This window comes from Stenella coeruleoalba, assembly GCF_951394435.1.
Source record: "Stenella coeruleoalba genome assembly, chromosome: X".
NCBI lineage: Eukaryota > Metazoa > Chordata > Mammalia > Artiodactyla > Delphinidae > Stenella > Stenella coeruleoalba.
This window is the reverse complement of record NC_137152.1, coordinates 18,399,742-18,414,180: the sequence shown is the minus strand read 5'-3', so window position 1 is coordinate 18,414,180 and position 14,439 is coordinate 18,399,742. Positions and strand designations below refer to the sequence as shown.

Here is a 14,439-nt window from a genome sequence, read left to right as displayed (position 1 = left end):
TCTTTGACACATTGAAGGGGTTGAGAGAGGAAAACCCGGCGTGGATTCCCCCTCCCCGGCCCCTCTCCCACCCACCACGCTCGCCCCCACCCTGACAGCGTCGGGGCCCCTGGCTGTCCCTTGGGCCCTGCACCCAGGAAAGGAGGGCGTCCGTTCTAGCCCCTCGCCTGGGCTCGGCCCAACTTCAGTCGGAGCTGAGTCTCGGTTCTCAGCGCTGGACATGCAGGGAGCTGTTTGGGAAGAAACGCGCTCTCCCTCAGGCTCGCTCTCTCGCCTTTGCCAGGGGGAGTTCAGAATTTTAGGCGTTGAGATTTGGTTGAAGCCGAACCTGGGTCCCTCCCACCCTGGAGCGCTCAGGGCTCCCGGCAGGTTCCGCTCCCTGCGCGTGATCTGACAGTGTCCAGCCTCGGGTGACGGCCTAACTGAGGCTAACTTGTGGGGAGGAGAGGGTAGCGCGTCCGGGGAGAAGGGGGAGACTCCTGGACTTGTCCCCAGCTGCCCGTCCTCGCAGCCGACACTCGCCTGTCCCTTTCTGCCCTGTAGGTGCTCTAGGGAAGGCCGCGCGCCTTTGGCAGAGCTCTGTCTTTAAGGGGACTTTTTCCAGAGTTGAAGACGGAGATGAGAGCCGTTGAGGGACGCTACCAGCAAGAGCGCAACCGCCGGGCTCAAGGTGAAGACTAACAGCTCAAGGCGTTGGGCCGCAAGAAAAAACTGAACGCCCTAACTGCAGATGTTGCTTGCGTCCGTCACCCCGGCACCTCGGAGGCCCGTCCAGCCTAAAGAGGACGGCGGCTGAGGGCCACCGAGGTCAAGGCGCTGTCCTGGGAGCGCAACACTGGCTTTGAAAAGGGCCAAGTCGTTCTGAACGCGAGCCGAGCCTCAAGGACTTGTCTCCGAGGGAGTGAGGTCCTCGGGTTGGTGGAAGGGGCGCACGTCGCCCGAGTGGCACCCACAGGCCTGACATCCGAATAAGCTAGACCTTCGGGCTAGCCCTAAAGGGTTAAAGGAGGCGCTCCAGGAAGTTGTTAGTTAGAAAGTTGTTAGTTAAAAACAAAATATAAAAATAAAATTGGCTCGGGTGCGTGCCTGCTGTCCCACCTCCACCGCCGGCCTTCCCGGAATCCAGTCCGGGTTTTGCGCGGAGCCCACAGCCCGGCGCAGGCCTCTGGCGAGAGCCAATCAGAGGGCGCCTCTCAGCACGTGGAGAAGAGAGACTCCAGAGCTCCGCGCCCGCAGCTCACTACACTTGTTACAGCTTGTCCTGAGCGCGGAGAGGGCGAGCTCCGGCCACCGGCAGGGCGGGAGCCAGCAGCCAGCGACCGAGCGAGGCAGAGAGGCACAGAGATCGCAACAGTATCCATTATAACCAGCCATCTAACCCCACCCCCCCAACACACACCCATCCATCCCACCAGCCCCGAGAGGCAGCCAGCGGCCCGCTTCTCTGCGCCCAGGGAAAAAAACCCCAGCCATGAGCAATCAGTACCAGGAGGAGGGCTGCTCCGAGAGGCCCGAGTGCAAAAGTAAATCTCCAACTTTGCTCTCCTCTTACTGCATCGACAGCATCCTGGGCCGGAGGAGCCCGTGCAAAATGCGGCTGCTGGGAGCCGCGCAGAGCTTGCCTGCCCCGCTGGCCAGCCGCACCGACCAGGAAAAGGCCGTTCAAGGTAAGGCTGTGCTCGCCGGGCACCTGAAAAGGGTGCTGGGCGCTGGTTTGGATGTGTGATGTTCCGGGGCCAGGGGCCTGCGGTTGTCCGACTGGAGACGGAGGAAAGAAAGGGAACAACTCTGAGGCCTGGTGCCTCAAAGAGCGGTAAACATCTCGCCAGGGGATGTCTCTCCCTCCCCCTCTGCTTCCAGAGAAAGCAGAGACCGAGCTTCGCTTCAAGGGCCCTTAGGTTCTCGGTATCCGTCCTTAGGTCGTTCAAATGCCCCCTTTGGTGGCCTTGGGGGTGCTCTGAAGAGGGGCCACAGGCCAGAAACAGCAGGTGCCGGGTGGACTCTTGTAACAGCAACTTGGTGAAGCAAGAACCCCAAAAGCTGTGAATGGGGACCCCAGGCCGAATGAGCCTTGGCCTTTCGTCTCTGGAAGATTTCTTTATATGTGGTGTTGTGCTTTCTTCTTCTTTTTAAAATTGTAGATTACTTGTGACCTTTTAAACCCAAGCTTTGCAGAAAACGTCTCCCTGGGATTCCCCAAATGCTCCTTATTGTATTTGAAGTGTATGAAATGTACGGCTTCTGGGTGTTGTTTTTTTCTCTGCTATGTTATTTTTTTTTAAACAGTTGAGATGTTTAAAAGCTCTTATTTTTTTCTAAAATTAAAAATTTCAGAACAACTGTCGTTTTGCCCCGAACCTGTTACACTCAAGTTTCGCCTTGAGCTGGCTTGCAGAGGTGTCGCAGGGAAAGAATTGTTGATTTCTTTTAAAATCCGTAAACCAGCGGTCCAGCCGCAGCGCCACTTGGAAGACGGGAGCGGACAGCGGAGAAGGGGGCGTTTAAAACAAAACTGACTTTTTCCTTTTCTTTTTTTAGCCTGCAGTGGCACCTGTGCCAGGCGCTTCCTCGAGGGGAAGGAGCGGCCTGTGCCTATTGCACCCCCTTCGTCCCCCACCCAGGCCTTTCTGAACCCATTTTCTCCAGGACGATTTTTCTGTGCTCGGAGCCGCCAGCCCCTCCCGCTGGGGTCTGTCGGGGCAAGGCCGCACTCAGGGCCACGGGCCGCTCCCCCTTCCCCCGCAGGGGTCGCCCGCCGGGCAGCGGCCCCTCTCGCCAGCCCCGGCCGCGTGGCAGAGCCGAGGGCAGAGGTCGTGCGCAAAGTTTTCAGGGTGGTGGTGATTTTTTTTTAAGTTGCTGAATGTTTTCAGATTGCCCCCTGCCCCGAAATGGGAAGGAAAAAAGTGAGGGAGAGGGCAAGGGGAAAGAAAAAGAAAGGAATAAAGGAGGGAAGGAAGAAGGGGGGGCGCACAAATAAGAGAAAGGAAGGAGAGGGAGAGGGGAAAGAATGATGAGGAGACGGGATGAGAGAGAAAGAAAAGGAGAATGTAAAATGAAAGGAAGGGCCAGAGAAAGACGTAAAGGAAGGAAGGAAGAAAATAAAAGGAAGAATGGGAGAGGGAAAGGAAAGGAGGGACGGAGGAGGAGAGAAGGAAAAAAGAAGGAAACAAGAGAAAGGGCAAGAGAGAGAAAAATGTAAAGAAAAAGAAACAGCAAGAAAACTGGGGAAGGAGGAGAAGGGCTCGGAATCTGATGGCGCGGGCGGGGGGGCGCGCCAGGGCCTAGGCGCGGAGGGAGCGGCGGCGGGCCGGCCCGGGCGGCGACTCTGGAGGGGGCGCCCGGCCGGCCGGCGCGCTGACCGCTCTCCCTTGCCCGCAGGCTCCCCCAAGGGCAGCAGCGCCCCGTTCGAGGCCGAGCTGCACCTGCCGCCCAAGCTGCGGCGCCTGTACGGCCCGGGCGGGGGCCGCCTCCTCCAGGGCGCCGCGGCGGCTGCGGCGGCAGCGGCGGCGGCGGCGGCGGCGGCGGCCACGGCCACGGCCGGTCCGCGGGGGGAGGCCCTTCCGCCGCCGCCGCCGACCGCGCGGCCCGGGGAGCGGCCGGACGGCGCGGGGGCCGCCGTGGCCGCCGCGGCCGCGGCCGCCGCAGCCTGGGACACGCTCAAGATCAGCCAGGCGCCGCAGGTGAGCATCAGCCGCAGCAAGTCGTACCGCGAAAACGGGGCGCCCTTCGTGCCGCCACCGCCCGCGCTGGACGAGCTGGGCGGCCCGGGGGGCGCCGCGCACCCGGACGAGCGCCTCGGCGCGGCCGGTGGCCCCGGCGGCGCCCCGGCGGCGAGTAGCGGCACGGGCGCCGAGGACGAGGAGGAGGAGCTGCTGGAGGATGAAGAGGACGAGGACGAGGAAGAGGAGCTGCTGGAAGACGACGAGGAGGAGCTGCTGGAGGACGACGCCCGCGCGCTGATCAAGGAACCGCGGCGCTGCGCCGTGGCCGCCACCGGAGCGGTGGCCACCGCCGCTGCCGCCGCGGTGGCCGCTGAGGGCGGGGAGCTGTCGCCCAAGGAGGAGCTGCTGCTGCACCCAGAGGACGCTGAGGGCAAGGACGGCGAGGATAGCGTGTGCCTGTCTGCGGGCAGCGACTCAGAGGAGGGGCTGCTGAAGCGCAAACAGCGGCGCTACCGCACCACGTTCACCAGTTACCAGCTGGAGGAACTGGAGCGGGCCTTCCAGAAGACGCACTACCCAGACGTCTTCACCAGGTACGCGCGAGGGGTGGTCGCAGCGGCAGCGGCTGGAGGGAGCGAGTGGGTCCGGGAGAGGGAAGGTGGGCGGGCAGGGGCCCCGGGCTGGGGCAGGGACTCCGCTCCTGGACTCTACCCAGGCGCGCCCTCCCAATGCACCCACCCCGTTGACCAAAAACTACTCCCCCCCTCCCCCCCTACTCCGGGCCTTAAGTTTAGACTGGGATGTTTTTTGTTTTTAGTCCTTCCCAAGGTCTCTCCAGTTTAATTTTTTCAAATTACGAGTTTTAGTTAGAGAAAAAGAAACGGCCTTTCCAAAGGCCTCCCGAACACGCCACCTTGGAGACGTGCGCACCCTTGCGCACACACTCAGGGCCCCGGGCGCTACGGTCCGGAGTCCGGGCCAGGTCCCAGGCGAGGCGCAGGAAGCGCTGCCGGCCCTCGCCGCCAGAGCTAAACAGGGGCTATTTTGGGCCGCCGTGTGGTGCGATCGCCATCCCTGCCTGATGCCCCGGGCGCCTGCTGGGTATCAGTTAACGCAGTTCGCAGTAAAGCTGCCCGTGCCTGCGGAGAAGGCCGTTAAAAAGATCCGAGTTCTGTCATTTGAGGACTCCTGAAATAACCGAAGGAAGTCAAAACGGGGCAGTGTTTGCTATCTGTACAACTGTGGAGGCACCGGCCATAATCTTCCCTTCTCATCGCTGCCCTCTCTCCCTCCACACACATTAAACCCAGTGTTGGTTTAATGTAAGCGGGTTCACAGGGGCTGGCACTGATTGCTGGAAGTCTGGCAGGCAGTAGACGGAACAGCTGGGGGAATTTTTCTCTTTGGACGGCTGTCCAACCCGGGTTTTTCTCCTAGTTACGCTCCACTTCACACTCGCCCGGGTTTTTTTGGGGGAAAGATGTACCTGTGAGATGACTGGGCCTCTGAAGGCCAGCTTATTAATCCTACCTGGGGCGCCGGCCTGGCTGGGGGCCTTCCTCTCCCACCCCAAGGCTTAGGTCTGGCTCGGCGAGGAACCACGGTTAGGGCAAACTTTCCCCAGCGGGGAGGGAGAAAGAGATGGGTGCTTGCCTAGCGTTGGGCTTGTCAAAGCTCGAGCAGCACCTTCGCATGAGGCGTGTGCGGCTTTTCAACGTGCACTTTAGTAGCAGCGGAAAGCTGTCCGCCCCTTTGAACCGGAGGAGAAATCGCTCAGTGTTCAGGAGGCCCGAGCCAACTCGCAAGTGTAGTTGGTCTAGCCATTAATTGCCAAACTGTCTCCTAATCAGAAACGGAAAAGAGTAGATTTGATGCGGGGCAAAGGCACTGAACTTGATCATGCCCTGAGCTAAACTTGGTCCTCCCCTCTTTCATCCAGTCCCTTCGTTACCTTTAGAAAAGAAAATAAATTTTAAAACAATTGTGTCTATCAAATAGCTAACCGGCCGACCTGCTTTTCTTCATTTATCACACGTGTAATTCAAAAGAAGAATATGATGTGGTGTCGCTTGGCACCCAGGTCTGCCCTTCTTTAGCTTCTCCAGGGGAACCAAAGTACATGAAGAGGGGCAGCTCCTTTTCGCCACCCCGTGCTCACCTCTTTCCGACCCAGGGGGTTAGTTAGAGCCCCTTGGTTCCCGCCCGGATCCAGCCGGGAGTGTGGTTTTGGGGTTTTAGATTTGCTGATGCTCACTGTAGCAGAAGGCAGAGGGAAGCTCTCCAGTGAACCGGTTTTCTCCCAATCCTGAAGTTTCAGGTGTGGGCCAGGGGCACTGCCAGCAGTGCAGACCCAGGTCCGAGGCTGGGGCGGCCCCCGCTCTTTCATATTAGCGAGCGGAGGGCCAATTATTCTCTGCGCGCTCGTATTTTCGGTAAACAGGTCGTAAGCCATTCTACAGCATCTTAATGGTTTCCTATTTGCCTTAATTGTCGCAGTAATAACTGCAATGACGGGGTAGGGTTTCAGTTAAATTGACTTCCCCTGAGATGGGCAGGGTTTGTAGTGGGCACTGGAGTCAGGAGGTGCGCAGAATTTTGTTTAATCGAAAAATTACCCCACTGAACTCTTAACAAGCTTAACATATCTCCAGAGGGTAATGGGGAGTATGACCTAAAGGGGTGAGGGAGGGAGGATGGCGGCGGAGAGAGAGAGATGGAAGGAAAGGCGGAGAGCTGGAGAGAGAGAGAGAGAGAGAGAGAGAGAGGGAGGAGGGGGAGAGAACATTTTTTAAAGAAGGCAGAAAGAAACCAAGAGGGCGAAAGAAATGTTTTTAGTTGGGTGCTGAGTTCTCCCATTTACTATTAGGACAAAAGAGGCTATAATCACTGTGTGTGTGTGTGTGTGTGTGTCTTGTCTAACTCTGGCTTAGAAGTGAGAGAGAATCCGAGACTTAGAGACTCAAGAAGTCACCCCTGTCACTCTTGAATATAATATGATACAGTATAATAGATAACATCCTATATCTGGGAGTGTGTTGCGTTTTTACGTCTTCAGTCAAATAGAAGGCACTCCAATGTTGAAGGGATGGCGATGCCTAGGTGTGTGGGGTGAGACCCTAATGGAGGAGGCTGCCAGCGAGGGAAAGGGGGCTGACGGGGGTTGCTGGAGCCTGCAGTGACCTCCTGCCTGTGTGTTGCTTTCTTATAGGGAGGAACTGGCCATGAGGCTGGACTTGACTGAGGCCCGGGTCCAGGTGAGCTGCACTGCAGAGAGGGAGGAAGGGAGGGGCAGCGGGCTGGGGGGAGAGTGGAAGAGAGATGGGTCGATGGATTGGAGGGCTGTTGAGAGAACCCCTTCATAAAATGAAGAAAAGCAGAATCAGAAAGATAAACCCAGACACTCACACACAAAACTATATTAAAATATGAACACCTGGGAGGTTGAAGGGGAAGATTTCGAGGTTTGGGAGCCTTGTGGAAGGAGTCCAGGATCAGAAGAGGGGTTTCAGGGTCCCTGAGACTGCAGTTCAGAAGCCCCCTGGTCCACAGCCCCTGTAGGAAACAATCTGCGAACTGAACTGACTCCTCCTGATTGAAATAATGGGATGGAGCATGGATTTGGTTGTTAGACAAATCCGCTCAGCTCCAAGCAGGTATTTGGCTGCGATTAAGTCTCCAATCGGGCTTCATAAAAGCCCACTTAGTGCTAGAACAAACAGGGCCATTTGAAGGCAAAATGCTGTTTGATTTCCCCTCTGCCCGCACAAGGAGCCGGCTAATGCTATTTGATTTCCCATTTTTTATAGCAATGAGCCCACATTGATCTAATAGGGAGTGAGTGCAATGCTATTAAAGGTGTTTGCAGCCCCATACCAGAGTGCATTTCCGAACCCAGGCCTCATAACCAAAGAGACGATCAACACTGGGCAGCCCCGACGGCCAACAGAAAACAGATGTCCCTGGGTTAGAAGCTGAGTGAATCACTTTACAGTCAAAATCAGGTGCTGATAAAGCACAATAAATTCCATATGGCTCATTTAATACACAACAGCTTCTTGCATTAGAGGGCTAATGATGAGGCCTGTCCCCTCCTTTCTGTTGACACATTTCTCCATTGTCAAACAGAGATGTGACAGCAACTCCGCATTTTCAGCTCAGGGGAACGAGTCGTGGGAAAGTTAAATAACTTTTAAAAAGAAAGAGAGCGCCCCCCTCCCCTTCTCCTCTCTCCCTATTCACGGGAGAAGATGTAATTAAGTGAATATGAATTATTAGAGTCCTTTCGTTTACCTTTGGGGGGCCTCAGAGGTATTAATTCAATAATGAGGAATTGCAGGGGGACATCTTGATAATTGCAGTCGAGCCGGGAGAGCGGATCCATCTGTAGAAGGTTTCCACTTTCTTTGAGGGCATTCTGCCTCCACTGTTCCCCCCACCCCCCCACCCTTACTCCTTTCACTGCCCTCGAGAAGGGGTGGATATTGTCTAGACAGATTTGGATACACAAAAGCTGCCCACCCAGCCCGGTCCCATCTAGTCTTCCTTTTTCAAGTCTCTGAATTTCCACACTGGAGTGTTTCTGTGATTCTCAAATAGATTATTTGAGGGCTGTGAAATGTTACGGATGGGCCCCCTTTGGGCAGAATTTTAAGTAATCAGCCGACTTGGATTCTTGATTTTTCTTGCCCTAGGTGGCTGTCTAGAAGTCAAACGAAGCCTAGATACTAGTGCTAGTAACGACAGCCCCCACTGTGTATATCTGAAAGGCACAGATGTCTTAAAAAAATTTTAAACATTTTCCTCTGGGATCATTTACATTATATTTTAATATAACTCCGTATAGCCCTGGAGTTCATTCTTAATTTTTAGACTTGTGTGCAGGCATAAACCCAGTCCTAAAAATATTAATGCCTTCAGGGGAGAAGGAGCATATCTTCTCAGCTGTGGGTGTGATGAGCAGGTCACATAAAAATAATCTCATGCTCCTAGGAGTTATTTTTAGACTATGGTAGCTGCCATATTTCAGGTAAAGGTCTCTACGAAAACTGCTTTCTATTAACAATTAGCAAGATACCTTGGGCTGAAAACCTCCCCCAAGCCTAGAACTATCTTATTTAAATAACCTATTTAAACCACATCCCCAGAAGAAATAAAGGACCCGTTCGCTAGCTCTGAATATGTGCACAGTCTACAGGTATCCTACACTCTGGTTTCTGTGTCCAGGTATTGCTGAATACCTGGTCCCCGCAGTCAGTGCCTTACTCGGCAGAACCCGGCCCTGCATAGAGCCCCTGCAGATAGCAGGCTGTGTACCCCACACTTCATTTCAGGGAGAACTGGGCCCCTAAACTGTATGCCTGTTTGCTAGTTACTGTGGCCATTTCTTCCCTCCCTCCCGGTTCTCCCCAAGCCCGAGAACCCAGTGTAGTGCTCATAGGCGTTCAATAAATATTTCTGGAAAGATCAAGTGAACCGCCTCCCCGATTCCCTTTTCAGTGCAGAGCAAGAATTTTGCCACCTCTTGGGTACACGTGAAATAGGCAAAAATAGCTGATTTGAGGCAGAAAGCTGATGAGCACTCTTCTCTTGGTGGCTGCCTGGTCCCAAGAGTCACCACTGAATGCCAACTTCTGCATGCCTTATTCTGCTCATTCCTCATCACAGCCTTATGAGGAAACTTTTATTACCCCCATTTTACAGATTAGAAAAGTGAGGTTCAGAGAGGTTTAAGTGACCTGTTTAAAGACACACAGCAAGCAAAAGGCAGCGCAGACATTTAAACCTTGGTTTCCTCACTCCTGAACACACGAAACTACTTTTCCTTAAAAACTGGAAAGGAACTAGGCTGGTTGAAATATCCACTGGAGAGGGTTCACTTGCCCAGTGTTTCCTGCTCGCTTTAAGTTGGGCCCTCTTTCACTGCCCCTTTGGCCCCAGACGTGTCCTTGAACAACCTGAGGCCAGAGAGGGGTGAGGTGGGCGCAGGCCGCAGGGGAAAAGAGGCAGGGCCCGCGGCGCGCGGGGAAGAGGCGGGGGCGGGGTGGGGGGTGGGCCGGAGCCTCGCCGACCCCGGCCTCTTTCCGCTTTGCAGGTCTGGTTCCAGAACCGTCGGGCGAAGTGGCGCAAGCGGGAGAAGGCGGGCGCACAGACCCATCCTCCGGGTCTGCCCTTCCCCGGGCCGCTCTCCGCTACCCACCCGCTCAGCCCCTACCTGGACGCCAGCCCCTTCCCCCCGCACCACCCTGCGCTCGACTCGGCCTGGACTGCCGCCGCCGCCGCCGCTGCCGCTGCCTTCCCGAGCCTACCTCCGCCTCCGGGCTCGGCCAGCCTGCCGCCCAGCGGGGCGCCGCTGGGCCTGAGCACTTTCCTAGGAGCCGCCGTGTTCCGGCACCCGGCCTTTATCAGCCCTGCGTTCGGCAGGTAATACGCGGCTTCGGGGAGTCTGTCTCTCTCATACACGCACAGAGGCCTGGGTCCAGGGAGGAGGCTGGAGACGGGTAGGGACTACACACATCTTTTCTCTTTGGCTTAACCTCAGCGACTTAGCCAAAGAAAATAATCTCTAATTTTGCCTTAAACAATGTGGATCTTGAAGGGAATGACTTGGGACTGAGCGGCAAAGGGAAAGGCAGTGACGATAATAGCAACCGTGGAAACTGGGAGTGTTCAATGAAAGCTGCACCAGTACAATTTGAAGGCAGCAACAGCCCAGGCCGTAGGTGATATGTGTGTAAACGGGTACAGGTGTAGGCCACAGAGCCAGAATGACTTTTGAAGTTTTGCAAAAATCCTTCCTCATGCCCCAGAGCCTGGCAACCAGAGGAACACAGCCCTGGCCCCCACAGGAGCCCTGGAGCCACGGGCCCTCTGGGTGCAAAGGATTCTTTCTTCTTCCCCAGACTCTATCTTCCTTGTCATTCAAGTGACCCACTGCCAACCATACCCCCGACCCCCATATATACCAACCCTGGCCCCCCCAAAGCGGCACAAGACAACGAAAGAAAAGAAACAGTTCATCATATGTTATAACTCCCTTTCTTTAAATGAACATCGAATGATGAAATTAAAAGTCTGTATAATCACACAGACAAAGAAACAAAGGAGAGATGTATTAAGTTGGAAAGTGCAGTGAAAATAAAACTGAATGCAGCTTCAATGATCTCTCTTTGGGAGAACAAAGAAATAATAGATTCATCCAACTGCATAGCCACTTAACAAAAAAAATCATCTGGAGAAAATGTTCAAAAAAGACTCAGTAAAATTAGTTTCTTGTAACAAACCAATAAAGTAAACAGAAAGTGCGCTGAAGTGTAGTGACTCAGTTTACCTAGTGGAACCAGGGCATGTTACGCCCCCTCCAGGCCACACTTTATTTCTTTCTGGAAAAAATTGTTAAAGTCCTCTGCCCCTCGCTCTCCACCCTCTCCTTTACCCTTCTCACAACAAATGACTTGTAAAAGCTGGCAAACCACGGCTGGAGTGCCGGCTGCCAGATTTGGAGAGGCTGGAAGAGGAGTGCGGTGCGGGTGGTAAAAATAACAGAGGTGATAACAGAGGTGGAGGGTGGGCTTGGGAGAAGCAGGAGGCGCTCCTCGAGCCCAGGTGGGCTCATTTCTAATCGTGGAAACCCTGAGTTGGCCTTGCGGGGGCCCGGAGCCAAAGCCCTGGGGGGAAGCGGCGGGGGTAGGGGTGGTGGCATTGAGCGTCAGGGGCGGCTCGGGCCTCAGCTGCAGGTCATAGGTGCAGTGCGAAGAGAGTGGAGGCGCCGTGCGGGGCAATCCCGGCGCCTCCCGGAGGCGGTGGCGCGGACTGGAGTCCCAGGCTTGGGCTTCGCCGTGCGCCACGCGCGGAGGTCGCGGGTCGGGGCTCTCTGGGACTAAAGGCTGCAGGGGCGCAGGGAAGGCGGTGGGGGAGAGGTGTCGCCGCTCCGGGACGCGGGGCCGCTGGCTGGTTAGAGCCGCCTGGCGAGCGGAAATCTACAGGCGGGCGCCCCCACCCTCGCGGTCGTCGGCCGGGCACTGGCAGCTCAGCCCGGCGCGGGAGGGCGGCCTCAGCGGAGGGAAGGCCGGCATACAAGACCGGTGTTTTCAAGGTAAAAGGAGCCCCGGGCCGAGAAGGCGCCCTATATAGAGAGTACAAAGTGGAGCACAGGTCTTGATCAGTTTTGATCCCACGTTCTCCTTCCTTTCTCCCTTTTTTCCCTTCTCCTTTTCTCTCGTCTTTCTCTTTGTCTCTCTTCTTCTCTCTCCTGGCAAATAGTATTACAGGCAATTGGAGCTCCTGGTCTAAGAATACACCCCCCTTCTTAAGCGAAAGCACAGAATCCGCGCAGTTGGGCCATGGGGTTTTGAGACTCGGGGCTTGCCTCCGCCGCGGCTCTGTCCCCTCTGTCTTTTTTTTCCCCCTCTGTTGGTTCCCTGCTCCAGTAAACCCTCTCAGAGCACCCCAGCCTCCCGACCGCGGGTCCAGCTACTCCCCAGCCCGCGGCCCACCCGGGCCTGCGACTCCCCGCCCCAGCGGCGGCGCCCCTCTGCGCCCTTCTGTGCCCTCTGCTCCTCCGGGGAGAGGCGGCGGGGAAGGCTGCCCGAGGCGCTGCGCGCAGCTCCCGGGGCCGTGACCGCGCTGTTTGCTCTCCCTGCAGGCTCTTTTCCACCATGGCCCCCCTGACCAGCGCGTCGACTGCGGCCGCGCTGCTGAGACAGCCCACGCCGGCCGTGGAGGGCGCGGTGGCGTCGGGCGCTCTGGCTGACCCGGCCACGGCGGCCGCAGACAGACGCGCCTCTAGCATAGCCGCGCTGAGGCTCAAGGCCAAGGAGCACGCCGCGCAGCTCACGCAGCTCAACATCCTGCCGGGCACCAGCACGGGCAAGGAGGTGTGCTAAAGGCTGCCCTCCACCCTCGCGCCCCAGGCGCGATCCGGAAAGGTCACCTCACTCAGCACCACTTAAGACCAAATGGAAACAGAGGACCAGCACACTCCCGAGACGGCACTGAGAGAGCGCAGCCGCCTTCGCAGCAGCCTGGGCGCGGGCAAGGCAGCCCTCGGCGCTACCGGACGTGGCACCTCCTCGGCTGGCTGTCCACCCGCCCCTGCCCCTGCCCCTGCCCCTGCCTCTGCCCCTGCGCCTGCTTCTGCCAACCTCGCTCCAACTCGAACGTCCACTCTCTCCCGTTCTTTTACTGAAAATATCCGGGAGGTTTTTCTCCCTAAGACACCTGGTATTGAAGTTAAAACATTTAAAAGCCCAACCTCTCTTCCTCCTGACACCCTACTTAGCTTTTTTTTAAATTTTCCTAATAGCATTTTGGCGCTCTAAGTTTATCTCCCCAGCGTGGGCCCCGGCTCCGGGCCGGGGAAGCGAATGCGAATCTGTAAGATAGCTAACAGTGCACTTAACGGAAAGGGGCGTCTTGTTCTTGTTCTCTTCTTTATCATACACCAACCAAGGTTTTTATATCAAACCAAAGGGAAATACTCTGCTAGAATATGGACTGTTGAAGTCACCAAACTGTGATTATTGATTCTGTACATACCATTGTTATTAAAAAAAAAAAAGAACAGAGCTTTGTATATTTGAAATGTTATAACGCAATTGCACTCAGCGTGGTATGGTAAAAGTTTGTCCTCTTGTAGATTCTTACTGTGTTGTAGATACGGTAGGGTTCCTAGACAAATATTTATGTACTCAAGCCCTTTATTTAACTTATTAACTGTAGAGGCTTCCGAAACCTTCAAGGTAAAGGCAATCGTACAGTACTTTTGTGTAATGTGTAACTGTTATCACTTTTCCTTGCTATCTAGTGGAGAAGTGTCACGCTCAAAATAATAAAAAATATATATATATGTTTAACAAAAGGAAGTGTGAATACTCTCTACAGGCTCTGAGGGGACAGTAGTAGGGAGCCCCCCAGAGGCCGGGCGTGGGCTCCTGCGCCCCGGCACCTCCGGGGTTTATCTGAACTCGCGTTTTCCTGGCAGAGGCCCCTGGTTTGAATCTGATCCTCAAAGGATCCGTAGGGTTTCCTACGAAGGTTAAGATCGCTGCCGCCGCGGCGCTTTCCACGAGCATCTCGGCTTTCCCGGGTCGTGTCGCAGCGGGAGCTGGGGGGCCCGGGGCCCAGAGATGGGGTGGGCTTGAGGGAGGGAGGGTGTACCGTAGGCATTGTTGACTGTGAAGACAGAAATTTGAAGCGAGCGGGAGTCTTGGCTCGGAAAACGAAGGAAACTGCTTGTGGAAAGTGCCACGTACAAGGAAGTGCGCAGTCCGAGATGACAGGTAATGGCGAGAGCGAGGAGCCCAGGCGCTGGCTTCCGAGGGGGCGGGCTCCACGGTACACGCGCGGGTAGCAGGGTGTGTGTGTGTGTGTGTGTGTGTGTGTGTGTGTGTGAGAGAGAGAGAGAGAGAGAGAGAGAGAGAGAGAGAGAGAGAGAGAGAGAGAGAGAGAGGGAGGGAGGGAGGGAGAGAGGGAGGGAGGGAGGGAGAGGGAGAGAACGCAGGAACAGTGATGGAAAGGCAGCGAGGGGTATCCAAGTGGCAGATCTTAACTCGACAAATGTCATTACATCACTTATCCAGGCATTGGGAAATGTATATACTTAAAAAAAAATCTAAACAACTCAGGTTTCGCGAGGAGACCCAAACAGATTTGCAGTCTGCACCCTCCTGGGCGCACCCCTCGCCGGCGACGACGGTACCTTCTCCCTCCCCCGGGCCCTGCCTGCGCCCCGCCGGGTGACCGCTCGGTGTAAGCCCGCCCGCGGGGGCCGGGTCTCGCC

General features: G+C 55.9%; 1 protein-coding gene across 1 annotated transcript; it reads left to right on the top strand.

Annotated features, from left to right (window-relative positions):
- The first annotated feature begins 1,275 nt into the window (after positions 1-1,275).
- On the top strand, positions 1,276-13,476 carry ARX (aristaless related homeobox). The gene is made up of 5 exons (XM_079911399.1): positions 1,276-1,667; positions 3,379-4,255; positions 6,871-6,916; positions 9,754-10,082; positions 12,304-13,476. Exons 1-5 carry the CDS (start codon positions 1,472-1,474, stop codon positions 12,542-12,544), a joined length of 1,689 nt encoding a protein of 562 aa, XP_079767525.1. The 5' UTR covers positions 1,276-1,471; the 3' UTR covers positions 12,545-13,476.
- The last annotated feature ends 963 nt before the right edge of the window (positions 13,477-14,439 follow it).

Bases quoted from the DNA above. Each gene is read 5' to 3' on its own strand.
- ARX (XM_079911399.1), top strand. From the start codon at position 1,472: ATGAGCAATCAGTACCAGGAGGAGGGCTGCTCCGAGAGGCCCGAGTGC. The intron at 1,668-3,378 runs GTAAGGCTGTGC...CCTTGCCCGCAG, and splicing joins CCAGGAAAAGGCCGTTCAAG to GCTCCCCCAAGGGCAGCAGC. The intron at 4,256-6,870 runs GTACGCGCGAGG...GCTTTCTTATAG, and splicing joins TACCCAGACGTCTTCACCAG to GGAGGAACTGGCCATGAGGC.